General features: G+C 61.3%; 2 protein-coding genes across 2 annotated transcripts; both read left to right on the forward strand.

The window, feature by feature from the left end:
- The first annotated feature begins 5,308 nt into the window (after nucleotides 1-5,308).
- TH (tyrosine hydroxylase) lies at nucleotides 5,309-17,809 on the forward strand. Its single transcript, XM_074273063.1, has 13 exons — nucleotides 5,309-5,422; nucleotides 7,893-8,105; nucleotides 10,085-10,259; nucleotides 11,311-11,399; nucleotides 11,545-11,612; nucleotides 12,053-12,103; nucleotides 13,142-13,287; nucleotides 13,677-13,812; nucleotides 14,645-14,714; nucleotides 14,928-14,984; nucleotides 15,767-15,862; nucleotides 16,663-16,796; nucleotides 17,253-17,809. The coding sequence occupies exons 1-13, from the start codon at nucleotides 5,333-5,335 to the stop codon at nucleotides 17,410-17,412; spliced, it is 1,485 nt and encodes a 494-aa protein (XP_074129164.1). The 5' UTR covers nucleotides 5,309-5,332; the 3' UTR covers nucleotides 17,413-17,809.
- A 2,942-nt stretch (nucleotides 17,810-20,751) lies between these two features.
- On the forward strand, nucleotides 20,752-21,554 carry INS (insulin). Its single transcript, XM_074276631.1, has 2 exons — nucleotides 20,752-20,979; nucleotides 21,450-21,554. Exons 1-2 carry the CDS (start codon nucleotides 20,752-20,754, stop codon nucleotides 21,552-21,554), a joined length of 333 nt encoding a protein of 110 aa, XP_074132732.1.
- Nucleotides 21,555-27,788: the final 6,234 nt, after the last annotated feature.

Here is a 27,788-nt window from a genome sequence, read left to right on the forward strand (position 1 = left end):
CTTCTTTCTGTCCTTGTCTTTGCCTCCATTTTTGTCTCTATCTCTGTATCTCTCTCTGTCTTTCTGTCTCTGTCTTTGTCTTTCTCTCTGTCTCTCATTTCTGTCTCTCTGTCTCTGCTTCTATCTCTGTCTTTAACTGTCTTTCTCTGCCTGTCTCTCATTTCTGTCTCTCTGTCTCTTACTCTATCTCTCTTTGTCTTTCTCTCTCTGCCTCTGTCTCTCATTTCTGTCTCTCTGTCTCTGCCTCTATCTCTCTTTGTCTTTTTCTCTCTGCCTCTGTCTCTCATTTCTGTCTCTCTGTCTCTGCTTCTATCTCTCTTTGTCTTTCTCTCTCTGCCTGTCTCTCATTTCTGTCTCTATCTCTCTTTGTCTTTCTCTGCCTCTGTCTCTCTGTCTCTGCCTCTATCTCTCTTTGTCTTTCTCTCTCTGCCTCTATATTTCATTTCTGTCTCTCTGTCTCTGCTTCTATCTCTCTTTGTCTTTCTCTCTCTGCCTCTATCTTTCATTTCTGTCTCTCTGTCTCTGCCTCTATCTCTCTTTGTCTTTCTCTCTCTGCCTCTGTCTCTCATTTCTGTCTCTCTGTCTCTTCCTCTATCTCTTTGTCTTTCTCTCTCTGCCTGTCTCTCATTTCTGTCTCTATCTCTCTTTGTCTTTCTCTGTCTCTGTCTCTCTGTCTCTTCCTCTATCTCTCTTTGTCTTTCTCTCTCTGCCTGTCTCTCATTTCTGTCTCTATCTCTCTTTGTCTTTCTCTGCCTCTGTCTCTCTGTCTCTGCTTCTATCTCTCTTTGTCTTTCTCTCTCTGCCTGTCTCTCATTTCTGTCTCTTTGTCTCTTCCTCTATCTCTCTTTGTCTTTCTCTCTCTGCTTCTCATTTCTGTCTCTCTGTCTCTGCCTCTATCTCTGTCTTTCTCTGCCTCTGTCTCTCTGTCTCTGCCTCTATCTCTCTTTGTCTTTCTCTCTCTGCCTCTATCTTTCATTTCTGTCTTTCTGTCTCTGTTTCTATCTCTCTTTGTCTTTCTCTCTCTGCCTCTATCTTTCATTTCTGTCTCTCTGTCTCTGCCTCTATCTCTCTTTGTCTTTCTCTGCCTCTGTCTCTCTGTCTCTGCCTCTATCTCTCTTTGTCTTTCTCTCTCTGCCTCTATCTTTCATTTCTGTCTCTGTCTCTGCCTCTATCTCTCTTTGTCTTTCTCTCTGTGTTTCTCATTTCTGTCTCTGTCTCTGCCTCTATCTCTCTTTGTCTCTCTCTCTGCCTCTCATTTCTGTCTCTGTCTCTGTCTCCCTGCCTCTGTCTCTCTGTGTCTCTTTTCGCCTAGCCCCATTCTCTTCCATTAGAAGGAGAGAGGATTTTGCTTTTTATGGTTTTTGTTGATAATTTCCTTTTCGTACACAGCCACAGCCAGCTGTGTTGCTAACCCCACCAGAGAGCCCTCCGGGTGACAGCTGCCACTTTCCTAGAGGGGGAAAAGGCAGCCCAGCTGATCGACATCCTGCAGAAGGCCCAGGCCATGCGGACCCCCACCTCCTGCGGGGGCTTTTCTCATCTCATCGTCTGAGTCCTGTTGGCGCTTTCCTGTTGGGCCGTCCTTGTGCTTTCATCATTGTTAATTGTGTTAATTGTTTCCTTGGCTCCATTCTGCACTGGCGAACATGGCTCTTTCCATGAATCTCTGCATTCATTGTACATGTTGTTTCTTACAACATGGTAAGGTCAGACTTCTCCCCCTCCCCCCAGGCTCCCTAAGACCGCACCCTCTCCATGCCATCTTCCCCGCTCTCTCCTCTGGTTTCTCTTTCTCTTGTCTAGCGCTTGCTCTATAAGCCTGTTTGCAGGTTTTCCCCCATTAGATTGTAAACTTCTTGAAAACTGCCTTTTGCCTCTTTTTGTATCCTCAGCACTTAGCACAGTTCCTGGCACAAAGTAGGTACTTAATAAACTGTTATTTGATTGGCTATTATTCCATCACATCCAGGTACTACAACTTGTTTAGTCCTTGCCGGACTGTAGGACATCTACTTTCTTTCCAATCCTTAGTTACCTTATAAATGCTGCTATAAATATTTTGGAGTTATGGGAGCTTTTTCCTCGTGTTAGCCCAGTGGTGGAGTCTCTGGTTCAGAGGGTATGGAAATCTGACCATTTTATTTGCATAATTTCAGATTGTTTTCCAAAATGGTTGTGCCATTTCACAATTCCACAACAATTCATTAGTGTTTTTTTCTTTCCATAATCCTTCCAACCTTGATTAGTACTATTTCTTTTCCTCCTCCTTTTTAAACTCATTTCTTTTTTCCTTCTTTCCTCCCTCTCCCTTCTCTTCCTTTCTTCCTTCTTTCTTCTCTCTCCCTTTCTTCCTTTTTCCTCCTTTCCTTTCTTCCTTATTTCCTCCCTCTCTCCCTCTTTTCCTTCCTTCTTTCCTTCCTTCCTTCTTTTCTGTTCTCTCCTTCCTCCCTCCCTCCCTCCCTTTCTCCCTCCTTTCCTCCCTCCCTTTAGGACTTTCTTCTCTGCCTTACTGTGTTTCCCAGTTCCCACAAACCCTTGCATTGAAAGGGATTTTGGAAAGCTCCATCAAGGTCTTAATGTGAACCAGAATCCCTTGACTTTCCTTTCTCTGATGGTGCTGGGAAGGCTTCCTGGCGGTAGCAAGCTCTGGAGGAGGCTGGCAGAGAGTTGAGAACCTGAGTCTTTTGGCTCCAGGTGGAGCTCTCCCCACCACATCACTTGTGGAGGAAAGGAAAGGAACCTTTCTAGTATTTATTAAGCACCTACTGTGTGTCAGGCACTCTGTGCCAATATTCTCAATTGATCCCCAGGACAACCCTGTGAAATAGGGGTCCTTATTATTCCCATTTTAGAGATGAGGAAACTGAGGCAGGCGAAGCGAAGTGATTTTCCCGTATTACACAGATCTGAGGAGGGACCCGAAGCAGTGTTTGGAGCCGGGTCTTCCCGGGCTGGGCTCAGTGCCCTGGGGCCTGGGGCACCCCTCAGCCGACGCCTCCTGGGACGGCCTTCTCCCGGCGGGGCGGCGGTGGGCGTTCTAAGGCTGCCCCGGCCCCATGGGATTGCCCAGGCCCAGGGGCGCCACGTGGGCAGCTTATCTCCCCAAGCTGCCTCCTCCCCCAGGACCCGGATCAGTCTGAGAAAGGCCTAAAAACAACATTTGTCTCCATGGAGGCGTTTGGCAAAAGGTTAAGTCCACAGCCCGCCGCGGCCTGCCGGCATTTCCACCGCCTGGTATTTAGGAGTTATTAGCCGCCGCACCGGGGCTGAGCAAACCATTCGGCGGCCCGACCCACCAGGGGACTGGCGGGGGGAGGACTGGCCTCCCCGCTCCCGGCTTCGGCCTCGGCCTGCCAATGGGAGGGCGGAGGGGAAGGGCGGGGGCTCCCCCAGCACAGATGGTTGTAGGCTGAGGAGCTGGCTCCCCAGTTTCCAGCTCATGGCTTTTGTGCACGCGCGCGCGCACACACACACACGAAAATAGAAATGATATAGGACAAAAGGTTCACAGAAAGTCTGAGCCCGGAGGAGGCTTGGAGACCCGGTCCAAATCATTCGTTCTTAGAGCAGAAACTGAGGAACAGACAGGGAAGAAACGTGGCTGGAACCCCTGCCCCCCCCCCCCCAGGCGAGGGCAGAGCCCTCTTTCCCAGGCAGAGCCCTTGCCCTGCCCCAGCTGCCTTCCCCTTTTCTCTCTGGAGGGCTTTCATTAGGCGGCCCAAACCTCCCCGTCCTTGGCGCTTCTTGGGCGGTCGCTGGGTCCCAGGTGGAGGCCCCCCCTTGGGTAGGGGCTAATCCGGGAAGGAAGCTGGCACTCATGCCCCCAGGCCCAGAGTGGAAGCCATCCAACCCCCACCATGGGCACAGTCATGCCCGTGCCTCCTCGGGCTGGGGCTCAGGTCCATCCCGCTGGGGTTCAGAGAGTCCTGGGGGCCCAGAGTGTCCTGGGGGCCCAGAGTGTTCTGGGGGGCCCAGAGTGTCCTGGGGTTTCAGAGTGTCCTGGGGGCCCAGAGTGTTCTGGAGTCTCAGAGTGTCCTGGGGGCCCAGAGTGTTCCGGGGGGGGGGCCCAGAGTGTCCTGGGGGCCCCAGAGTGCCAAATTTTATGGTCATTGTGTTCCATTACCTGGGCATGGTCTGTGTCCCGTCCTTCAAGGGAAGATGGGGGAGAGGGTGGGGGAAAGGAAGCCTCTGAAAGGACATGAAAAGATGGCACCCTCCCTTCCCTCCCCCCCCTCCACTATTCGCTCTCATTTTTCCTGGCTGAGTCCCATTTGATGCTCCCATGAATCCTCTGTCCCGAGGGACAGAAGCCAGTGAAAACCTTCCCTAAAAGTTGCCTTTGAGTGGCCCCTCCCTGAAGTGTCCCCACTGGGGCAGCGGGCAGGGAGCCCTGGCAGAAGCCTTGGGGTCTCTCGGTGTCAGGGCTGGAGATGGACATGGAAGCTGCAGGGGACCTCGGGGGCGAGGAGTGGAGGGGGACGGAGCCCTTGAGCCTGGGGGGGCAGGACTTCGAGTCCCTTTGGAAGGCGAGGCTCTGGGCAGGATGGGAGAGGAAGAAGAGAACCCACACCTTGTCACTTCCAGCATGGAGCCATCTCTCCCTTTCTAGGAGTGGCCAGAGCCGGAAACTCACTGGCTGTGTGATCCCGAGGAAGTCACCTGCCTGAGCTAGTCTAGAGCACGGTCTCCCCTAACTGGTGGGCAAGGAAGCAGCTCTGCGAGAGGGAGTTTGTGTTCCCCTAGACCATGTCTTGGAGAGGGGGACGCTGAGGATGGAAAGCGTTTCTCTGAGCCAGGAGAGAGAAGGAAACTGTCCAGGCTTGTTTAAGCTCAAGACCCCGGTGTCCAGAAGGGTCTGCAGAGCCGCCTCCAGCTCCCCGGGGGGGAGGGGGCTCCTGTTCCCTTGGCTGGGGCCCTGGGCCCTGGGCTTCCCCGGAGCAGAAGCCAGGCCCTGTCTTTGGGGGGCCGGGGTCTGAGCGCCAAGCCCCCGCCTCCGCCCTGGTCCCTTCAGATTCTGGGGCGAGGTGATGATTCAGAGGTGAGATGCAGGAGCTGAGCTAACTCGTTTCCCACAGCGAGTGTCTGCAATCTTGGGAGCAATTAGATTTAATAGAACAGAAGCCTCTCCTCGGCTCCTCTGGCCGCTCCCTCCTCCTCCTCCCCCCCTCCCTCGGGCCACACAGAGCCAGAGATCCGAGGGGGGGCACAGAGGTGGTGTGGGGGGCGGCGGGATCTGGAGGGGCTTTGACGTCAGCCCTGCCTATAAGAGGCTGCGGGAGAGGGGGAGCCACATCCGAGACCCCAGCCGCCAGACAGTCAGCGCGCTGGCAAGATGCCCACCCCCAACACCTCGGCTCCGGCCGCCAAGGGCTTCCGCAGGGCAGTGTCCGAGCTGGATCCCAGACAGGCGGAGGCCATTATGGTAAGGGGCCAGCCGGGGGAGGGGTCCTGACTCTCTGACCCATCCCTGCCCGGCCCGGCCAAGCGCTGGGCCCCAGGGGCCCGGGGGGCGCTGTGCTGGGACGGAGGGGACTCTCTGGGTGGGGGACCTCGGGGGCGCTGGGCTGGGAGGGAGGGGACTCTCTGGGCGGGGGACCTCGGGGGCGCTGGGCTGGGAGGGAGGGGACTCTCTGGGCGGGGGGCCCGGGGGGCACTCTGCTGGGACAGAGGGGACTCTCTGGGCGGGGGGCCCGGGGGACGCTGTGCTGGGACGGAGGGGACTCTCTGGGTGGGGGACCTCCGGGGGGCGCTGGGCTGGGAGGGAGGGGGACTCTCTGGGTGGGGTGGGGGGCGCTGTACTGGGATGGAGGGGACTCTCTGGGCAGGGTGGGGGGGCTGCCATTGTGTGTGCGAGGAGGGGAGAGCCCCAGGTCCCGGTTCCGGAACATCTCACGTGTAACATGTCTCCGGTGTGGGTCTGCCCAAAGAAGCTCAGGCGGTGGATGAGGAGAAGGGAGATTGTCTCACCCGCCAGGACCCCCCCCCCAATTTTACAGAGAAGGAAACTGAGGTCCAGAGAGAAGAAGGGAAGGACTCAGTAATACCCTGGGCTGGGGGCAAGGCTGGGGTCTCAGGATCCTTCAGCAGAGGAGTGGGATGGCACAGTGGGCGGAGCGCAGCTGGTCCTGCACTTCCCAAGGCTGGCACCGCTTGTGAGGGCCTCAGTTTCCCCATTTGCCAGTTGGAGGGTGGCCATTTTTGGATCCCCAGCTTCTAGCGGTCTGGGGAGTGAGCACAGTAGAGGGGGGCACTCTTCTTGGATCCCAAGCCTGGGACCAGAGATGGGCAAGGTCTTGGGGCGCCCAGCAGCCAGCGCATTCAGAGGTGTGTGCTGAGCCAAATTAAGGGATGTTCCCTAAAGGTTTCTCTGCCCTGCTGCCCGTGGCCAGGGCCCCCCTGTCCTCGGTCACTGACTGCCCAGTGTGCTGGGCTCCTCACATGGCTGCCCCTTGTTCCCGGTGCTGATCAGAGCGAGGCCCCCCTCCCCACATGTCCCCCAGCTCTGTTCCCCACCTTCGGGGTCTGGAGGCTTCAGCCTCAGATCTGTGTCACAGAAGAAGTGAACGGGGCTCGTCTGCTTCCCATCTCACATGTGGGGAAACTGAGTCTCCGAGAGAAAGGAGAGGTTCCCACAGTCCCACAGTGAGCGCGTGCCATGGGGGGTAGGTAGAGCATGAGGAAGTTGCTTGCCCCCCCCCCCCGAGCCCTGAGTAGGGGCTAAGAAAGCCCCTGCTCTGTGTAGAGGCCACAGCCACTCTCTCCTGCTCCTGCCACAGCAGACACAGGGGCTGGGGAACCAGCCCGCCTCTTTCCCAGCCCTTTGGGGCTAGGCTGGGGTGCCCCTCTCCTACCCAGACTGGCCATCCGAAGGACCCTCCTGTGACGGAGATGGGGGGCAGGGGACTTCCAGACCCGGCAAGGGAAAACAGGTCCCTGGGTCCCTTCCATAGCCTCGGAACGTGGCGCTGAGCAGAGGCTGCCCCAGCCGGGCCCCAGGCCCGGAGGGGAGGGAGGCGCTTCTGAGGGGGCCCAGAGTGGGCAGAGGCAGCCGCCTGAGTCTTTCTGACTCTTCCTTCGGAAGCTGGGGGGCTGGGCGGCTGAGGGGGGGCTGGGCGGCCGAACCCTCCCTCCTCGGGCAGCCCCCGGAGGCTCCCCCTGCCTGGCGCCAGCTGCTTCCCTCGCAGGGTCAGGGTAGCCCGGGGCGGCAGCCAGCCTCCTACTCCGGCTGTCTCCACCTGAGGCAGTTAGGGTCAGGCCCAGATAGTGTTTCTCTTGGGCTTGGGGGGGGGGGGCGGGTAACGGTCCAGAACTGCTGGCCGGCCCGCTGCGCAGCCAGTCACAGAGAGGGGAAATCGGGTCCCCTCGGACTCCAGCTTCCGAACCCAGGCGGGAGCCCATGGCAACACTCCTCCAAGCCGGGATGAGGGGGGGCCTGCCAGCCCCCCCCCAGGGCCTGGCCACGGACTTCCAGAGTCCAGGGCCAGGGGAGGAAGACTTGGCCAAGAGGAGCCTTCCATGTCGGGGAGAATTAGTTCCCCGGAAGCAGAGCCTGGGAAGCCCAAAACGAGGGCAGACGGACGCCCAGCTGGCTTTGGCTTTGCCTGACACCCAGTTGGGTCCCCCACGGTGCCGGCTCCAGGCTCGTCCTGTATGTGGCGGTGGGGGCGGGAAGGAAGGTGGCTCTTCCTGGTCACCCAGGGTGGGCTGGGCAGCTCTAACACGGGGTCCCCGTCTCTTCCCTACTTGGCCTTTGCCCCGCCCATCCGTGTCTACACCCGCCGACAGGGTGAATCTCCCTCCCCCCGGCCCAGAGCGGGGGGAGGGGGTGCGGGGGCCTGGAGCCCCCTGTGCTGCTGACCGACCCCCCCCCCCCGACCCCGCCCCTGGTCCAGTCCCCGAGGTTCATCGGCAGGAGGCAGAGTCTCATCGAAGACGCTCGCAAGGAAAGGGAGGCGGCCGTGGCAGCGGCGGCTGCGGAAGCCTCCGGGGACCCCCTGGACGCCATCGTCTTCGAGGAGAAGGACGGGAAGGCCCTCCTCAACCTCTTCTTCACCCTGAAGACGGCCAAGTCCTCGTCGTTGTCCCGGGCCCTGAAGGTGTTCGAGGTGAGAGGCAGCAGCCGGGAGCTGGGTTCTGGGGCGGCCCGGGTCTGGGGGGGGCTGCAGCTCAGGCCGTGGCCACGTGACTGACCTCCCGCACGGAAGGCTATCGGACTGAAAGATGGCCTGCGTAGTCCCGGGAGGGACTTGGCAGCTTGCGGAAGCAGCCGCCTCCTCGCAGGCACTTAAGGGAAAGTCGATGTGACAAAGGTCACCCAGCCCATAAAGGGCAGATCGGGATTAGAATTGGGCTCCTCTGCGCCTGGGATCTGGCTGAGGCTCCTCTCTGGAAGGCTGCGATTTGCCTGGGAAGAAAAGGCTTTGTGGGAAGTGGGGGAAGGCGGTCACAGAGCAGCCCCGGCCACTGTCCCTCCTGGCGCCCTGCCCCAGCGCCCCCCCACTGTCCCTCCTGTCGCCCTGCCCCAGCGTCCCCCCACTGTCCCTCCTGTCGCCCTGCCCCAGCGTCCCCCCACTGTCCCTCCTGTCGCCCTGCCCCAGCGCCCCCCCACTGTCCCTCCTGTCGTCCTGCCTCAGTGCAGGAAGATGCAGCCAGTCCTAGGATGAGGTGGGGGGACAAGATGTCACGTGGTGGGGACTGCAGGGCTGAGGGGCAGGTTGGGAAGGGAAGTGTCTGTGTGCGCGTGCCGCCCGGGCTCTGAGTGGGGAAGGGCCGCGACATCGATCCCGCCGCCGGGGCCGCGCAGGTGCCGGAGGGCACAGCCCCGTCCCCGCCTCCCTCCCCCCCTCCTCCCCACCATAATGACATTTGCGGCTTGCCGCGGGCCCAGGAGAGGAGCAGAGCCGCTAATGGCAGGGTGGCTGTCAAATTAGCCAGGGATTGATACGATGAGTGCAGGCCGGGGAGGAGGGCTGCCGCCTACATGGAGTGGGGGTGGGGACAGAGCGTGGGGCTCTGGCTCTCTCTGCCCCACCCGCGACGGCGCCCTGTCTCTTCAGCTGCCCCAAAGGGGGCTTCGAAGCGATCCGAGGCCGGCTCTAGGAAGCTCAGAGACCATCACGACCTTCGTGCCCATTTTACAGAGAGAGACTGAGGCCCGTGGGGGGAGGGGACCGTGGCAGATAGCAGATGTGGAACTCAAACCCAGTGCAGACCTCGTTCCCCTGGAAATGAGCTCCAGCTTCGCCTCTCGGCTTTCCCACGCTCACTGCTCCCACGCGGGAGAGTTCCTGGGTGGGGAGGGGGCTTATTCTTTTCAGTCTCCTGTGGTAGAGCCCAGAAGGAGCAGAGACCTGGGTAGGAGCTCCGGCTCTGAGACCCCAGGGGGCAATTCTGAGCCTCAGTTTCTCCTCCTGGCAAATGGGCAAGCTGGGAGTGCCAGAGCAATGGGAGTGGGGGTCCGGATCGCCCCCTCACTGTCTCCAGAAGCAGAAAGCCGGGACTCAGGCAGGACGCTGCACAGCGGGGGGTGGGGGGGGAGTGGAGGGGGGGAGTGGATATGGTGTCCGGGGCAGGGAAAAGTCAGCGCCCGCCACAGGGGCTGGCAGCTCTCTGGCTCCTTGGACTGTTGGCGAAGGGACTTGGGAGGAGGCTCTGAGTCCAAGTGCAGGCTCGGACACCATGCGCGTCCCTGGCCAAGTGACTGCCCTTATCCCAGCCTGGGCGGCGTGCTCTCTAAGCCGGCGCGCATTGCCGGGGAGCAAATGAGAGGACTGGTGAAGTGGGGATCTCGGAGCGCGCTTTGAAATGCCCGCTCCCGGGATCCCTTTCTAGGCAAGTCTTGGGGGGGGCGGGGAGGGCGGGATGGCCGCACTCGCTTTCCAGCTCTGAATCCGACTGCCCTGCCTTAGAAAGCGCGGGGCGCAGCCTAATGTTCCTACTGTACAGAGGGGGAACCGAGATCGTTCTGGGGGATCCGGAGCCCGTGGCTCTGGCTCGGCCTTTCACAGCAGGGCGGGGCCGCATCAGCCGGGAGGAGGAAAGTGGCAGGAGGCGGCTCCCCGACCTTTCTCTATTTCTCCATAAGACGTTCGAAGCGAAAATCCACCACCTGGAGACGAGGGCCAACCGGAAGCCGAAGGAGGGCGCGTCCGAGCTCGAATACTTCGTGCGCTGTGAAGTTCACAGCAGCGACCTGGGCACCTTGGTCAGCTCCATCCGGAGGGTGTCTGACGAAGTGCGCAGTACCAAGGAGGACAAATGTGAGTCCTGTTCTCCCGCCTCCCCCCCACTCTGAGCGGGAAGCATCCCCTCCCTCCCTCCCTCCTTCCCTCCCTCCCCCCTCCCTCCTTCCTTCCTTCCTTCCTTCCTTCCTTCCTTCCTTCCTTCCTTCCTTCCTTCCTTCCTTCCTTCCTTCCTTCCTTCCTTCCTTCCTTCCTTCCTTCCTTCCTTCCTTCCTTCCTTCCTTCCTTCCTTCCTTCCTCCTTTCCTTCCTCTGGACCAGACAGAAAAGATGGGGGCACAGACAGAAAGGTGCTACTGAAGGTCCCAGCTAGAACACTTCTGTCCCTTCTGTCCCTTTCCCATTGACCCGCAGCCTCGTTCTTTTAGCAATGATGCTTACAAAGGGCTGTCCTCGCATTGCCCCTTAGGAGGTGAGGACCGTCATGGTTCCCTCCTCCCCGTTGCCCTTTTGGCTTGGGCTCGGAAGCGGCACCCTGCTCAGCACAGGTCGGACCGGAGGTGGGGCTGTCCAGGGTCAGTTCCTTCGGGATGTCTGGCTTGGGCCCCCAAGGAGCAGACAGCAGGCAGCCCAGGCCCGTTACTTCAATAGCCAGTCCTCAGTTGCTTTCTCGGGCTCAAACATGTACCCATAATGGCTGATGGCTGTCCGGGGGCTGAGCCGCTTCCAGAAGAGAGACACACAAGCTATTTAATTAAAACCCTCACCTTCCATTTCAATAGCACCCTGAGTCTTTTCTCCCTTAGTTTTTGTGAGGGGATGCAGCGCAGGTGGGGAAACTGAGGCTCAGAAGGAGGAGCAAATTTTTCAGGTGACCTTAGTGTGGTGACCTGGGGCCTCAGACTGACTTGCCACCCCTTGGTAGAGAGGGGAGGATCTGGGGAGAGTCAAATAAGCGGAGGATGCCGTTCATCCTCCCTGGTTCAGGGCTGGCCACTGAGATGGAGCCCAGGGAACTTTCTGATGGCTCTTGGCTGGGGAGGTGGGCTGCCCCCACACTTCTACGTGGCAGAGGCTGGAAGAGCATCACGTGGCTTCTGCAAAACTAATGGAGCCTCTTTTCCATGAAGTTCACTGGTTTCCCAGAAAGATCTCTGAACTAGACAAGTGCCACCACCTGGTCACCAAGTTTGACCCTGACCTGGACCTGGACCACCCAGTGAGTTGGCTCCTTGATGTTGGGGGGGGGGGAGGGGTGGGCATCAGCCGCGGGAGGGAGGCTCAGTGCAAACAGAGGGCCAGCCAGAAGCCCAGGGCCAGAGCAGCCCCCCTGACCGCCTCGCTCCGTCTCCCCTCCTCGGCAGGGATTTTCTGACCAGGCCTATCGCCAGCGGAGGAAGATGATAGCAGAAATCGCCTTCCAATACAAGCAGTAAGCCTAGCCAGCTCCCCCGCCCCCTCTCACCAGTCCCGGGGGACCCTGGCCCCCGAGTCTCCCTTCACCACTAGCCAGGGGCCAGAGTCATGGCAGGGCCCCCCACCCAGTGGTCAGGCCCAAGACCCCTCCTAAAGGGATACGATGGTGATGGCCACGGGGTCACTGAAGAAGGCCATGGCTCTTGGACAGCATCCCGGTTCACCCTCTTGAAGGGAGCTCTGCCCCTTGTCCAGGAGGGTCTTAGCGGGTCCCATAGTTGGGCTGTATGGGGCACCCTCTGCATCGTGCGGCGGGCATTCTGGGCTCCAGCCCCCGGCTCTGCCTTTGCTGCCTGTAGAATACCTGAGCTGGGGGTGAGAGGGCTACATGGCCTGGGTCTTGACTTTGGAGAGCCTTGCTGAGGAGCAGGTCTAACCAACCTTGGGCTTTTTCAGTGGAGAGCCGATCCCCCGAGTGGAGTACACGGCAGAGGAGATCGCCACCTGGTGAGGAGGGGCGGCCCAGCTAGGGGAGCTCAAGGAAGAGGCTGGGGAGCAACCTGGAGAAAAGAGCCTGGCTAGGAGGAGTCTCCAACGCCTAGAGGGGTTTAGGACTCATGGTAGCCCAGGGTGGTTGTCAGCAGCCGGTCAGTTACCCACTGGGAGCTTGATGGGAAAATGGAGGAGACAGCAAAGTGTCAGCATATACTGGGTGCTTCATGGGTGCCCAGCTCTAGGGCCTAAACAGGGCCAAAGTGCAAACGAGACGGGACCTCCTCTTCAGGCAGCCCAAGTGGCAGAAACAGCCTCACACTCCTTGTGGTGGAAGTGATGAGTTTTAATTAGGAAACACCAGAGAACCTGTGGGGGGGGAAGCATATGGGCAACTGGGGTGACTGGGAAGGGCCTTGAGCCCCGGGGCCTGTGCTCTCAGAGCTCAGAAGGCGAGCAGGGTTCAAGGAGACAGACGAAGGAAAGCTTCCCGGAGCTGGTCCTTGAAGGATTTAGAGAAAACGGTCAGGAAGCTGGCCCAGAACAGGAGCAGGATCTCCTGGGTAATGTGCTTGTCTGAGGGATGAATGAAGGGATAAATGGGCGGATAAGGAGAGGTAGAGGAATGGGAGAATGGAGGATGGCTGAGTGGATGGGAGAATGTGGGATGGCTGAGTGGATGGGAGAATGTGGGATGGCTGAGTGGATGGGAGAATGTGGGATGGCTGAGTGGATGGGAGAATGGAGGATGGCTGAGTGGATGGACAGCTGTGTGAGTGGAGGGGGGATGGATAGCTGGATGAAGGCTGGGATGGATGGGTGAATGAAGAGAGCCTAATTAATCTCATTCTCGCCTTCTCTCTTCCTATGAGAGGAGCTGGTGGTTAATAGAGAAGTAGAATCAGATTGTAAGTGGACAGGGAGCTCCCAGCTAGCCCATGTAGGCTCCTCTGTTCCGTTTTACCTGCCGCGGGCATGGAAAAGGCGGGGCTCATTTGTGGGCACATTGGCTCCCCCGGCTTACGCCCCCCTCCCCTCCTTGCCCCTTCCCAGGAGAGAGGTCTACACCACCCTGAAGAGCCTGTACCCCACCCACGCTTGCCGGGAGCACCTGGAAGCCTTCCAGCTGCTGGAAAGGTTCAGTGGCTACAGCGAGAACAGCATTCCCCAGCTGGAGGATGTGTCCCGCTTTCTGAAGGGTGGGACCATCTGTGTGTATAGGGGGGAGCTGAATGGGTAGACAGGGAGAGGGCTCCTGGCCTGGACTTCACCGTGCGTCTGTCAGAACCAGTCTGTTTCTTGGGGAGAAGCTTAAGCCATGGGGAGATGGCAGGGGCGGGGAGATGGCAGGGGCGGGAGATGGCAGGGTGGGAGATGGGCTTGAAGATGGGGAGAGCAGCCTGGCGGGGGGGGGGGGACTGCCGTGGAGGGCAGCTCTTTCCCATTGGTCCAGTCTTAGAGATGGCCCTCCAAGGCCTCGGGCTGGGTCCAAGGGCTCGACCAGGGTGTAAGCCCTGGGGGCTCAGGCGCCCCTGGGACCGAGCCAGCCTTGTCTGAGCCCTCGGCCGATCCCTCCCTGCTGTTTTAGAGAGGACGGGCTTCCAGCTGCGGCCAGTGGCCGGCCTGCTCTCGGCCCGAGACTTCCTGTCCAGCCTGGCCTTCAGGGTGTTCCAGTGTACCCAGTATATCCGGCACGCCTCCTCGCCCATGCATTCCCCGGAGCCGTGAGTATGGCGGGCACGGCTCCCCGGACTACCATCGTGCCGAGCCCCATCTCTGTCCTCTCTGTCCGTCTCTGGCCTCGAGGACTAACCTGTGGGCCTCTGCCCTGACCCCAGCCTCTCTGGCCCAGGGGCCCCATTCTCCCGGAGCACCTCAAAGCCCAGGGAGGGACCAGCATCCCCTGGTGTAGAGGTGCTCCACCTCACCCAAAACGCAGCTCTTCGTGGGGGGAAAGATGGGGAAACTGAGGCCCAGAGAGCTTGCCCATCTTTTTACATTCACCCAGTGAATGATTTTTCTTGGTCTAGGACTCGGGTGGGGGTATGGAAGGGGACCATTTCCACGATTCAGTGCAGTTTTGTCCAACAAACATTGTTTAAGCATTGGTCATGCTGTAGAACATGGCGCTAGGGGAAAGAGAAAGTGGAGGGGAAGCCAAGGTCCCTTCCCTTGACAACCCCCTCCCAGTAACTGATAATAATAGCTCCCCTGGTAAGCGCCTCTGGGAGGAGGAAAGGGGGGTCACAGACTCACAGGGCCAAAGAAGGCTTCCTAGAGGAAGTGGCCAGCAGGTTGGACTTCGGTGGCCAGCCACTGGTTAAGGAGACAAGTGTTCTGGGCCCAGGGAAGAAGGCAAGGCAGAAGGCTGTGGGCAACAGGGAGGCTGAGAAGGGGTCAGGTGGTGGAAAATGGGGCTGATTTGGAGAGTAGCCATCACTGGGGCCAGAGGGTGGGCAGCTCAGGCTCCAGTGTGTCCCAGGGCCACCGCCCTTGCACTTACACTCAACTGTTCCTTTATCCTGCCTTCTGGACACCCGTGGGCGCTGGGCACAGGGATTGCTGCCATGAGCTCCTGGGGCATGTGCCCATGCTGGCAGACAGGACTTTTGCCCAATTCTCCCAGGTAAGTCCTGCCGTCTTGGCTTTCACAGCCATAGCCTCAGCACTGCTGCCTGGCATTTGGACTGACCCCTGGGCACTTCCCAGGGCAAGTACCTGGGAAAGTGCCCAGGGATAGTTCCAAGGGAAGGGATGTGTGGAGGGAGGGGTAGCCAGAGGCGAGGGGAGAAGCAGGCAGATTCCAGCTTGTGCCCATGTCACCCTCGCCCCTTCCCAGGATATCGGCCTTGCCTCCCTTGGTGCCACGGACGAGGAGATCGAGAAGCTGGCCACGGTAGGTCTGCCTGGCCAGGGCCAGTGGCCAGACTGGGTGTGGAGAGGGGAGGATCTGGCCTCGGGCAGGGGTTCTGTGGGTGGGGGTCATTTCAGCCAGAATCTCACTTTGCAAACTTTAGGCAGAAAAGTTAACCCATTAACACTCCCAGAGTGAGGAAGGCAATGCTGTGGGTCCCAGCCTGGAGGCCCCTCGAGGGCAGGGCTCAGGGTGGCTCCTGCCCTTCTTCTCAAGCATAAGCAGTCAAGAATGGGGGTGCACAGGATGTACGTGGAAGGATTTCTTCCTGGTTTACTTTGGGAGATAAAGGAGGCAGGGGACACTGGGAGCCTGTAAGTCATTACAGAGAGGCTCGAGTAGGAGGGCAGAGGAGCAGGGAGAGCTGGGCCGGAGAGCGGGCGCCCAGCGGCATCTGGGGGACGAGAGGGGCCCGCGGGCCGGAGAGCGGGCGCCCAGCGGCATCTGGGGGACGAGAGGGGCCCGCGGGCCGGAGAGCGGGCGCCCAGCGGCATCTGGGGGACGAGAGGGGCCCGCGGGCCGGAGAGCGGGCGCCCAGCGGCATCTGGGGGACGAGAGGGGCCCGCGGGCCGGAGAGCGGGCGCCCAGCGGCATCTGGGGGACGAGAGGGGCCCGCGGGCCGGAGAGCGGGCGCCCAGCGGCATCTGGGGGACGAGAGGGGCCCGCGGGCCGGAGAGCGGGCGCCCAGCGGCATCTGGGGGATGAGAGGGGCCCGCGGGCTGGAGAGCGGGCGCCCAGCGGCATCTGGGGAATCTCCTTTTCAGCTCTATTGGTTCACTGTGGAATTCGGACTCTGCAAACAGAACGGAGCCATCAAGGCGTACGGGGCTGGCCTCCTGTCCTCCTACGGGGAGCTCATTGTAAGCCTGCCCCTCCCCAGGCCCTCCGCCTATGGGTTCCCCCCTTATTCCGAGCCCTCCTCCACCTGCTCCGGTCCCTGGGGGTTCTCATCTTCCTAGGGCAATGTCGCTGAGGCAGAAGGCTGAGGAGGAGGCGCTGGGCCGGCTGCCTCAGCTTACCTCCTGGGGGCACTGTGCCCGCCGCTTTCACCTGCCGGCTCCTTGAGCCGTGGCCCACCAGGAGGATGGCATCCTGTGGCAGGCCCTCCCTCCCTAGCCCACCTCCCTGCCCTCCCCCTCTGGAGCCCAAGGTCCTCCTTTCCATTTGTAAGTGGAATTCCCTTTCCCATGGGACTTCCCAAGTTGGGAAGCAGAGACTCCCTGGAGGCCCCCAGCCAGCTCAGGGGCTGCACACAAACTCCGGAGGCTCCCGGGGCCTGTCCCAAATGCAGGTGGCAGGGAGAGTGCCCTGCCTGCCCGAGCCCTGCCCATACGCTGCCCACGCCCTGCTCCACAGGGCTGCCTGTGTCCTTCCACGGGGCCTTGCCATGGGGCTCACGGCTGGAAGGACATCTCCGGCTTGCAGCAGCCCAGCCCCGTGGGCTCCCTCCCCCAAGGGGGCGCCTTGCCCTTCGTGCCTCCTCCCTGATGGTCTGGGGGAGCCTCAGGGAGACGCCAGGGTCCCTGAGCCGCCCCCCTCCCAGCCCGGGGCCAGGCAGCTCCCCCCTCAGCCACGCGGGCTGCCCCCGGAGCCCGTGCCCTCCCGCGGGCCGTGGGGGGGGGGGGGGCGGGGCGGGGCTGACGGCGCGGTCTCTGCTTAGCACTCGCTGTCGGAGGAGCCCGAAGTCCGCGAGTTCGACCCCGACGCCGCCGCCGTGCAGCCGTACCAGGACCAGACCTACCAGTCCGTGTACTTCGTGTCCGAGAGCTTCAGCGACGCCAAAGACAAGCTCCGGTAGGAGGGGGAGGGGGAGACGGAGGGGGGGCTGAAATGGGGGCGCGGGCGGCGGGCCCCTCGGCAGCCTGGGCCCAAGGGCGGGTGGGCCTAACGTGGGGGTGGCAGTCCGGAAAGCCCTCCCGGGGCGCGGGGGAGCGGGCGCTCGGACACGCGCCGCTGTCCCTCGGGGCCCCTGGCTGTGGCCTGGACCGTCCAGAGCAGCCCCCGCCTCTCCTCCCCCTTCCCTCTGGGCGCAGAGACGCCCGCCGCCCAGGCCTGGAGGGGACAGACGAGATGGAATCCCGCTTCACACCAGCTGGCTGCTCCGGGCCGGCCCGCGCTCTGCCTCGGTTTTCTCACCTTAAAGGGGCGGCGGAGCAGATCCCCGCCCCCTTCTCGGGACTCCCAGGCCCGCCCGGGGGCTGGTGCGGCCCCTCTGCTGAGCCGCGGGGCCCTTCTCCCTCCGGTCCGCAGGAGCTACGCCAGCCGGATCCGGCGGCCCTTCTGCGTGAAGTTCGACCCGTACACGCTGGGCATCGAGGTCCTGGACAGCCCCCAGAAGATCCGGCGCTCGCTGCAGGGCGTGCAGGACGAGCTTCACCTGCTGGCCCACGCCCTCAACGCCATGGGCTAATGGCGGGCCGGCCCCTCGCCCCCGCCTCTCCCCCCCCCCCCGCACCCCCTCCCCCCGGAGGTTCCCGCGTCCCCAGGCCGGCGTCCACTAGCCGGGGCAGACGGCGCGCGGGGCGTCGGGGCTGGCTGCCCGTCCCCCTCGGGCAGAGCGGATGCTTTCTGGGCCTCAGTTTCCTTGTCTGCCAAACGAAGAGCCTCGCCCTGGCCCCGCGTGTGGCCCCGAGCCGGGCCCTCAGGGGGCGGTCCGCGGGCTGTCCCCCGAATTCCCCTGAGCACCCCCGGCTAGCGCAGCACCCTGCCCCCGAAGGAGCGGAGAAGGGAGCGGGGTCGGCAGAGTCTGGCCGCCCCCTGAGCCCCTCGCCCGTCCCGCGGGCCTTCCTCCCTGCCCCCCCCCCCCCCCCCCCGTTAATCCGCGGGGCTGAGGCGGCTCGGCCTCTCAGTCCGACTCCCGGGTCCCGGGCGCGGGGTGGGGGTCCCCGTTGTCGCCGCCGTGTGTGGCCGTGTGCGTCTGTCTTGCTTTCCCTGGGGTCCGCAGGCCCCGCTTAGGTGGGTTCCGGGTCTAGAGCCGCTGCTTCTGTCACTCGGGGCGGGGGCCCCTGCATGACCGCCCCGACAATAAAGGTCACTACTTCCTGGCAAGCAGCCCGGCTCCCACCGCCTCCTTCTTCCGGGCATCGGGAGGGCATCGGGAGGGCACTGGGAGGGCACCGGGAGGGCACTGGGAGGGCACCGGGAGGGCACTGGGAGGGCACTGGGAGGGCACTGGGAGGGCACTGGGGACGTCTCTGGCCTTCGCCCCCCCCCCCAACTCAACCCCTCGGCCACGGAGCCGTGACTCGGGCCCTCGTCCTTGTGCCCACCTTCCGGGCGGAGGATGGGAAGGGGCCGGGGACCCCGGAGGCCGCGTGGCCAGCGCCCCCTGCTGGCTTCCCGCAGCGCCACGCCGGCCCTCCGTGGTTCGCCTCGCCCTCCAGTGCACAGCCGCGGAATTACAGGCCCCGGGTCTTTGTGGAGGAGAGGGCCCGCCTCTGCTAGAGTCCTTCCCCACAGGGAGCCTCCGCTCCCTGCCCTGCCCCCCCGGGGGGCTGCGCCGTCCACACCCGGACCCAGGCTCCCCTCTCGGATGGGAAACCCAGGCTGAGGGAGACCCGATACCTGCCGGTCACGTGGCCCCGACAGATGGCATGGGGGATGGGACCCAGGCTAGCGCCTGGAGCTCTCTGAACGCCAGTCGCGTCAGTGAGCGGCTAGGTGCCCGCTGGTGCCCGGGAGACAAAGAAGGGCAAAGCCCGGCCCCGTCCTCCGGGGCTCCCTGGGCAATTTGGGAGGTGACGGGTGTGCAGTGCGGATGGGCGTTCCCTCAGGGCAGAGCAGAGGCTGCTCGGGAAAAGCTTTCTGCAGGAGGAGGGGTTCGGGCTGGGGCTGGAAGGAAGCCGGTCTCAGTTTGCCCATCTGTCAGATGGGTACAGTCTCCTGGGGTCACTGTGGGAGCCCAACCCAAGGGGACAGCCCGTGTAAAGAGCTTCGGAAATGCGCCCTGGGGACCTTACTTGGAGAGGAGAGCAGAGCCCCCTCCTTTATTGCACCCCCTTGTTGTTGGTCCCAGAGGTCCGGGGGAGCCTCTGGGGAGGGCTCAGAGGCCAAGGAACCTAGACAGTCAGCAGAGGGGGCTGCAGGCAGCTTGTGAGCGCAGCCAGGCTGCGGAGGGGAGGGCTCCGGACCCATTCCCATGCTGACTGACCCCCTCCCAAGATCCTCCAGAGGCGTTCTCCCTGCATCAGAGGCCCAGCGGGAGGATCCCCCAGCTGCCCTGTCCTCCTCCCTTTGCTGGGGGGATTACAAACAGGTCCGAGCTGGATGAGGCCCCCAGGGGATGCTGAAAGGGGCTCAAGGCAATGTCTCCCCTCCCCTGAAGGGGCCAGAAGCAATAAGCTTGGGCTCTGAGGCTCTGGAGGAGGCTGGGGGAGGCTCCCCTGGAGGAGGCTGGGGGGAGGCTCCCCTCGGCACCTGCTTCCTCCCTGACTAGGAAGCCCCTTGGAACTTGGACAGCTCCTGAGGTCCAGCCCCTCCCCCCTTGGGTTTCGGTTCACTGACTTTTTACCTGGTCAGCAACAACATCGGGGAAATGGATGAGTGGGGGGGGCGCTGGTCTCTTCTTGGCCCTAATTTTAGGGCTAATGGAGCGTTGTCAGAAAGGCCAGCTCACACGTCCCTCGCTGTCCGCAGCCCCTCATTAACCCTGCTCATTAGCAGCCACTTCACCTGCTTCCCAGGGTCCCCGCACAGCCAGGTACGGTGCCCCTTATTGGTGAGAGCCAGGAAATGATCCGGAAAGGCCAAAGCGGGCCTGGGACCATCTGGCGGCCCCCCACCGAGGCCCGCTCCGGGGCCCTAATGAGCCCAGTTAGCAAAAGTCAGGGCACTGGCCCAGCGCGGGGTGGGGGGGCATCAGCACCCAGCCCCTCCTGGACAGGGGATCCAGCACCATTTAAAAGCTGTAAGCATCCAGAGGCAGGCAGCAGCCTCAGACCACAGAGCCCCGGCCTCGTCTCTCTGCTGTCCCTTCTCTGAGTAAGTCTGGGGGGGGGGGGCCAAGGAAGTAGGCATCCGTGGGCAGCTGGGGGCGATGGGCAGAGCGGGCCACACTGGCAGTGGCAGCTCGGTCCCACCAGCCTCTTTGCCTGCTGAGCCAGTCCTGGGTGGGGGCTGGAGGGGGTGTGAGAGAGACAGAGAGAGACAGAGAGAGACAGAGACAGAGATAGAGAGACAGACAGAGAGAGAGAGGAGAGACAGAGAGACAGAAAATCGGGGACATCTCCGGCTGCATGTCAGCAAGTCCCAGGCCCTTCCCAGCTTGGGTCCATCCACCCATCTCCAGAAGTGGGGGTTTGGGGCTGGGTTTGTCTCTGCAGGGGGGGGAGATGTTTCCCTCGCCCTCTACATTCTATCACAGATAGGGAGCCCAAGGGACTAAGTCCGAGTCTCAGATCCCTTACTGAAGACCCAGAGGCTTCTGGGCAAGACTGGCCTATCTGCTATTTCTCTGGGGCTCAGGGAGACAGCGTCTGGCAGTGAAGGGGCAGGCAGCCTCTGCTGGTGAATGGGAGGCAGCTTCTGATAGTGAAGGAAATCCCTTTCTGTGCTCAGGCTCCCCTCCCTGCCCCACAGCCTCCCCCGGGACTTCTCCCCACAGCAGGTCCTCCCCGGGGCTCCTTATTTCTATGGATCTCAGTCACCAAGGTTCGGGTGGGGTGGCTGGGGGCCGGGGCTCCCGAGGCCGCCTCCCTGGGGATCCTCTCTCTGCCCCTTCAGCCCTCTCTTCCGCCCCCAGGACTCGGCCATGGCTCCCTGGATGGCCGCCCTGTCCCTGACGGCCCTGCTGGCGTTGTCCACTCCCCCAGCGGCCGAAGCCCTCGTCAACCAGCACCTGTGCGGCTCCCACCTGGTGGAGGCCCTGTACCTGGTGTGCGGGGAGAGGGGCTTCTTCTACACCCCCAAAGCACGCCGGGATGCCGAGCAGCCACAGCGTGAGTATCCTCCCGGTCCCGGACCGTGGGCCTTGGGTTCTGTGGGAGTCCGCGGGGAAGGCAGAAAATCGGGGGATTAACCGGTCATCTGCCAGCTTCTCCACTGGAGGGAGCCCTCCTCCCAGCCCCCGTGCCCCGTCCCAGGCTCCCATCCTCCCAAGCCCAGGGTGACCCAGGCCCAGGAACCCCCAGTAGGGTGTTGTCCCCCTCACTTTAAGACACGTCCCCCACTAGGTAGCTCTAGGTGGGTGGTCTTCCCCCAGGGTGACAGATGGGGAAGCTTTCCCAAGGTCACTCAGTGGATCTTTTCTGGAGACACAGGTCTCCTGACTCCAAATAGAAATCTTGCTTAACCCGGCCCTCTGTCCCTGCCCACCTGTGACCCGAGCCACGCAGCAGCTCAGCTTCTTCCATGACACGGGCGCCGAGGTCCCCGTCGGGGCAGCTGGGATGGGCTCCTCCCCTCACCCGCTCCCCTTCTCTCCTGCCAGTGAGTGAGGCCGGAGGGGAGGAGCTGCCATTTCCACCCGAGTACCAGCTGCAGAAGCGGGGCATCGTGGAGCAGTGCTGCAACAGCATCTGCTCCCTCTACCAGCTGGAGACGTACTGTAACTAGTGGCCGGGGGCAGCCCCGCTGGCGCCCACGGTGGGCACGGCCTCATTGGCACCCACAGCGGGCACGGCTCTGCCCAGAAGGCGTTTTCTGCCCATGGAGCTTTGACACAATTGAATAAAAATGAAAGATCTCATTTCTGGAGGAGTGAATGCTTCTGCGCTGCCTCAATGTCCCCCCTTCCCCAAGGACCCCTCCTCGGGTGGCCCGGATGGGGAGCGAGCAAGGCCGCAGCAGTCTCTGCTGGCTTTGGAACCTCCTGGGTGCCCAGGTTGGGGAGGAAGCTCGGGGAAGGCGGCCCCTCTGGGGGCCCCTGGGCTTGGTGAATTCCCATTCTAGCTAGGAAGGGAGACTCCTGGGCAAGGGGGTAGAAATAAAGCTCCAAGGCCCCTGAGGGCCTGGCACTGTGCCTGGCACTGCGGATGCAGACGGGCTGAAGGGACAGGACCTTTCTTTAGCCTAACCCCTAATGAGGGCACTGAGAAAGCAGGCGGGAGCCCCGAAGCATCAGAGGCCGGACTGCAAGACTGGGGTAGGCAGAGACCTTTCCATCCAGAGGGGAAACCGAGGCACAGGTGAGAGGGGGATTCCAGCAGGAGTATGAGCGGAGCTGGATCCTGAATCTGGCTCCCTGCAGGATGTTGCGCTGAGGCGGGAGTTCAGGTGCAGCCTCCCACACTCCCCGGCTGTGAGCATTTACCCTGTCTGCCTCAGTTTGCTCATCTGCAAAAACAAGGATGCTAATAGCACCTACCTCCCAGGCTACTGGTCAGCTGCGGCTGGACAAAGAGGGGGCCGTGGAGCATCGTGGTCCACTCTCCTCCCTCCCTCTATGCCCGGGGCAGGGGCAGTCTGGTCACTGGGGGGGGGGGGGGCTGCCAATCCTGAGCAGGTCTCAGGAGCCCGGAGGCTGCTCGGTGTTTGTCCCCTCACTCCCTGCTTCGGGGTCAAGGGAGGCAGAGTGCCCCAAAACCTTCCTTGCTGCTCCCTCCAGAGGTCCCATCAAGAGCAAGGAGGTGGGGAGCTGGGCGGAGGGATGGATAGCAAATAGAGGGATGGGAGGGTGGGCCGGTGAATGCAGGGATGCAGGGGTGGATGGGAGGGTGGGCCGGCAGAGGGAGGGATCCACCTTGCTAACCTGGTGCTGCAGCTCCGAGGGTGGACAGCAGAGGGCACCAGGATTCCATCTTTACTCCCCCCTCACTCCTAGCAGGAAGCACAGAGCCTGGGCTGGGCCGGCGGGGGCCCCATTTGTGGGGGTGACGGAGTCACTGACTCGGGGCTCTGAGGGATCCCCCAGAAAGCCTGAGGCCGGAGCCCGCTTCTCAGCCTCCTCCAGCCCCCCAGGCTGGGCTCATTCTCCCGCCCCTCGCCCCCAGGCCTCCCTCTTAGGTTGGGGTGTTCAGCTTGGGGAGGGGGCTGGGAGAGGGGAGCGGCCTGGGGTTGCGAGGCTCCCCCTGCGGGGCCGGCTCAGGAGCGCCCGGTGGAAGTGGGCAGCACGGGGTGGGGGCGGGAGGGCGCAGGGAGCTCCAGGTTTGCTTTAACCCCGGGGACCCCCAGGCAAACCTCATCTGCCTTGGGATTTATTTGCTGAAGCCTCATTGTAACCATCTCAGCCGTGAGGCGCGAACTGCCCGTCGGGATCGCGGGGAGGGTCTGGGGCCTGCAGGGGGGGACACTGAGGCTGGGAGCACTGGCCGGGCGGGGGCTCAAGCTCCGGGGGCTCCGGGCGTCCCTTGGGGCCGTGCCCCGCGTCCAGCAGGCACCTGATTGACCCTCCTAGGTCCCAGAAGGGAGGGTCCCCCAGAGGAGGGGGTGCCCGGCACTGTGCCAGGCCCTCAGGGAAGTGCCCAGAATTGAATCAAATTGACTAGATGGCCTAGAATGTGTGGCTGGGAGCGGGGCGGCCATTCACTTCAGTCCATTCCTCGGACAGCAGGAGAAACTGAGACCCAGAGACCGGACGTGTATCAGCATAAATCCCAGGACCCCCAGAGCCTCTTTCAAAGGGCCCCTCCCTCTGGGCCCACTGACAAAGAGCAGCCCTGTTCCGAGGGAGAGGTCAGCCCAGAGCGGGCGGGGTGGGGGAAGGATGAGCAATGATAACAAACAGGGGGAGCGGACCCCTGCCCTCCCCCCCGCAGGACGTCAGCTGGTCTCCGGCCGCCCCCGCGGCATTATTGTTTCTGGCCCCGGCCGAGGGAACAGTCCTGCGGATTCCTTCGAAAGTGGTGTCTGGTGGGCTGTGGGGCCCCGTCCCCCGCCCCCCCTGCAGCTGGGAGAGAAGCGGCCCGGCCTCCCGAGGTCCCCTTGCCGGGCCGGGTATGTGGGCTTGCCAAACAAACAAACAGGCCGCTTCCTGCCGCTCTTTCCCTGGCCTCTCTCCCCTCTCCCAAGGCATTCTGGGGGCCCTGTTATATAAGGTCCTTTGGGTCTGCCCCTGCTGGGCCCCTTCCCATACTTCCCATATTTCTCAGCCTCAGTGTGGGGGGGGCAGCCGGAGCTGTTCTGGGAAACCCCCCGGGGAACCTGGAGTCTGAGCCTCGAGCCCTTCCTGCTCTCAGCCCCTTCCCGGGTCCCCATCGAAGGCCCTTCTCGTCAGGCCGGAAGGTTGGGACGAAGCCCTGAAGGGCAGGCCCTGAGTCCGGCGGCTTGGGGTCTGCCCTTGGCTTGCGCCCAGCACCGTGCCCCCTTGGGCCGTGAGAGGGGCAGAGGCCATCGGGGGCTCCGAGAGCCGGGCTTTGAACCTCTGCTCTGTACTCTCTTCTCTGGACCTCGGTTTCCCCATTTGTACACTCTCTGCCTGGCCCAGGCCCCTGGTCAGTGTGTGTAGTTCGGGGCAGACGAGGGCCCGGGCCATTCCCAGGGCATTGCTCCCCTCTCTGGTTCCCCCTCGGGGCTCTCCCCTGCCTCCCCTCTGCACCCCCCAGCCCAGAGCCCGACACCGGGACTCCCGCCAGGTCTCCCCCTGGGGTTCAGCAGCGCCCGTGGGCCCTTTCTCCTGGTTAAGGGTTAGGGTGAGGCTGGGCTGTTTGGGGGGACACCAGAGACCCCCAGCTCTGGGTGACTAGCTTCTGTGCTCCAAGGGGCCTCCCAGCTCAAATGGTCCCCGGTGGGAGTTCTGAGCTCCAGCCCAGAGTTTTTCGTCCTGGTATTCGGTGTTCTGAGGGCCTCCCATTCGGTTCTAGGTTCCGAGCTCCTGTCCAGCTCTGAAATCCCCCGCCTTCAGCTCTACATTTCTTCTTGGGTCTGAATTTGGCATTCGAAGGCCTCTCTGGGCCCCGACATGCCCCGCTCTGGGGACTTTCCTGGGGCTTCCTTCCCATGATCTGTCCAGATCATAAGATCAAGAGAAGGTTCTAGGTTCTAAGCTTTCTCCCAGCCAGGGTGCGCCACATTCTAGGTTTGTGGGTTATTCTCCTCAGACTGGGCTCCCTCCCGGGTTTCCTCATGGTGCCCTCAAGATCATGGATGGCATATTTTGTGTGCCAGAGGCCAGAGGGCAGCTGCAAGTTGGGTTCTAAAACCCAAGGGACTTTCTGTGTGCCTAGAACAGAAGGAGTCGGAGCCAGGTTTGGAAGGAAGGAAGCCGGGGTTCTAAGTGACCGAGGAAGGGAGGGGGGGTCTTGTCCAAAGGTCAGCCAGGAGACTGGGGCTGCTGGGGCACAGGTGGGGAGGAAGGGCAGCGAGAGCGCTGAGGGAGGAGGCCCGAGAGCGAAGGCTGTGGAAGGTCAAAGGGGTTTGTATGGAGGCAGTAGAGGCCGCGGGGTTAGAGAGCAGGGGGTGACCCCATCACTTGGGCAGCGGAATGGTGGGTGAACCCCAGCAGGCTTGAGGGTGCAGGACATGGGCACAGAACGGGCTTCCTCCCGGCCCCCAGAAGAGGTGATGGAGAGGAGGCTGGGTTAGGGGAAGGGACCAGCAGGCCTCCCTCCCTGTCCCCTGACCCCCACTCATCTTTCCAGGGAAGCGATCTCTGCCTTGGGGCTTTAGTGATCCTGCTGGGGCAGGGAAGCCCCACGGTTGGCGCAGGCTCCCAGACCTGAGCGTCGGCCCCACGATCCTAGTGCGCAGGTTTCCCCTGAGCTGGGGGCCGAGCGTGGCCCTAGGGCGCAGCCAGACTGGGCAGACCACCAGGAGACCCAGGGAGGAGGCTGGCCCACTGCCCGCCTCAGGACCCTGGCTCCAGACACTGGCGCTGACCTGAGCTTCCTTTCTTTAAGCTGGCACTACCCCACGAGCTGTGCCAGGCTGCTTGGCTCTGGGGAGCTGGCTCTGGGAAATGATCATCCCTCTGCCCCTGCCACCCAGGCCTTCAACCAGGGCCCTTTCAGCCTTCTCCTTTTCCTCCTTCATGCCAGTTCCTGGCCTTGGTCCTGGGGGCACCAGGTTGGTCTTCCTGTCCTCTAAGATTCTCTCCAAGGTCTCGTCTCAGGGTCTGAGGAGGAGGCTCCCCTCCCTGGGTCTTCCCAAGCAGGAGCTGGGCACGGGGGGCCTTCTCTTCTCCCAGTCCTGGGTCCCCTGACCAGACCCCACCGTCCTGGGCACTCTCCCGCCCTCCCGGTCCTGACACATGCAAACTTTTGTTTGTGAAGAAAAGAGCTGTGGCTCCTCCTTTAATCAATTTTTTTAAAAATTAAAATAGCCCCCTTTCCTTGCCTGAGTGTTCGGCCCCAGACTCCGCGGGGCTGCCTGGCTTTGGGGTCCCCGCTCCCCACTCTGAAGGCCGAGAGCTCCCCGCAGTAGGAGCAGCCGTGGCCAGCCCGGAGGCCCGTCTGCCAGGGGTGGTCCCCCCTCCCTGGCCCCAATTTAACAGGTCTCTCCAGGAAAAGGAAGAAAGGGTGTTTTTTAATTAAAACCAAGACTCGCTTTCTCTTGAAGCTTCTAAATCACAGCGGCCTCCGTCTGGGGCGCCCCCAGGCCCCCGGGGCCCGGTGTTTACACGGGGAACCAGTTAGGATCTGTGGATCTTAGCACCTCGTAAAATGCCTATTATGAAATTTCTGTGCAGAGCAGGGCTAGGGAACAAGCAGGGGGTTCCTGAGGTCATGGGGCTTAGCCCTGGGAACGGCCTGCTTCCCCTCCCCCAGCCTACCTCTCCTTTTTTGGGGGGCCTTGCATGAGCTCTTGGGCCCCTCCCTGCCCCTGCCCCTCAGCTTCCCACCCTCATCAATGGGATGGATTATTCCATCCTTCCGTCTTTCCTGGGAGGGACACAGAGATCATCTGGGGCAAGGCTGCTGGTGCCCCACCTGGGCACAGAATGGGGAGCAAGGGCAGCCCTCCCAAGGGCTATAGGGCACAAGCACCGGGCAGGGCAGGGAGGTTCTGCTCCCCCGCCTTCAGAGGGGCCCTCTTGGGGTAAAGCACAAACCCCCCCAGCCCCAACTTGCCCTTCACACACTCAGTGAGACTCCCCTTTTACATCCTTGTCCTTTGCACACTCACCCCTTATAAAGCATCCTCACATTAGGCATGAACCCACACTTAACACCGTTCACCAAGATAGGATCAAAATGGGTCCAAGATTTAACCATAAAGAACGAGATCATAAATAAATTAGAGGAACATAGGATAGTTTTCCTCTCAGACTTGTGGAGGAGGAAGGAATTTGTGACCAAAGGAGAACTAGAGATCATTATTGATCACAAAATAGAAAACTTTGATTCCATCAAATTAAAAAGTTTTTGTACAAACAAAACTAATGCAGATAAAATTAGAAGGGGAGCAACAAACTGGGAAACCATCTTTACAGTCAAAGGTTCCGATAAAGGCCTCATTTCCAAAATATATAGAGAACTGAATCTAATTTATAAGAAATCAAACCATTCTCCAATTGATAAATGGTCAAAGGATATGAACAATTTTCAAATGATGAAATTGAAACTATTTCCACTCATATGAAAGAGTGTTCCAAATCACTATTGATCAGAGAAATGCAAATTAAGACAGCTCTGATTGGCTAAGATGACAGGAACAAATAATGATGAATATTGGAGGGGATGTGGGATAACTGGGACACTGATACATTGTTGGTGGAGTTGTGAAAGAATCCAGCCATTCTGGAGAGCAATCTGGAATTATGCCCAAAAAGTTATCAAACTGTGCATCCCCTTTGACCCAGCAGTGCTGCTACTGGGCTTATATCCCAAAGAAATACTGAGGAGGTGAAAGAAACCTGTATGTGTCAAAATGTTTGTAGCCGCTCTTTTTGTTGTAGCTAGAAACTGGAAGTTG

The sequence above is a fragment of the Sminthopsis crassicaudata genome, chromosome 6 (assembly GCF_048593235.1).
Source record: "Sminthopsis crassicaudata isolate SCR6 chromosome 6, ASM4859323v1, whole genome shotgun sequence".
In the NCBI taxonomy this organism is placed as follows: Eukaryota; Metazoa; Chordata; class Mammalia; order Dasyuromorphia; family Dasyuridae; genus Sminthopsis; species Sminthopsis crassicaudata.

Bases quoted from the DNA above. Each gene is read 5' to 3' on its own strand.
- TH (XM_074273063.1), top strand. From the start codon at position 5,333: ATGCCCACCCCCAACACCTCGGCTCCGGCCGCCAAGGGCTTCCGCAGG. The intron at 11,613-12,052 runs GTAAGCCTAGCC...GGGCTTTTTCAG, and splicing joins ATCGCCTTCCAATACAAGCA to TGGAGAGCCGATCCCCCGAG. The intron at 14,985-15,766 runs GTAGGTCTGCCT...TCTCCTTTTCAG, and splicing joins AGATCGAGAAGCTGGCCACG to CTCTATTGGTTCACTGTGGA.
- INS (XM_074276631.1), top strand. From the start codon at position 20,752: ATGGCTCCCTGGATGGCCGCCCTGTCCCTGACGGCCCTGCTGGCGTTG. The intron at 20,980-21,449 runs GTGGGAGTCCGC...GCCGGAGGGGAG, and splicing joins GACCGTGGGCCTTGGGTTCT to GAGCTGCCATTTCCACCCGA.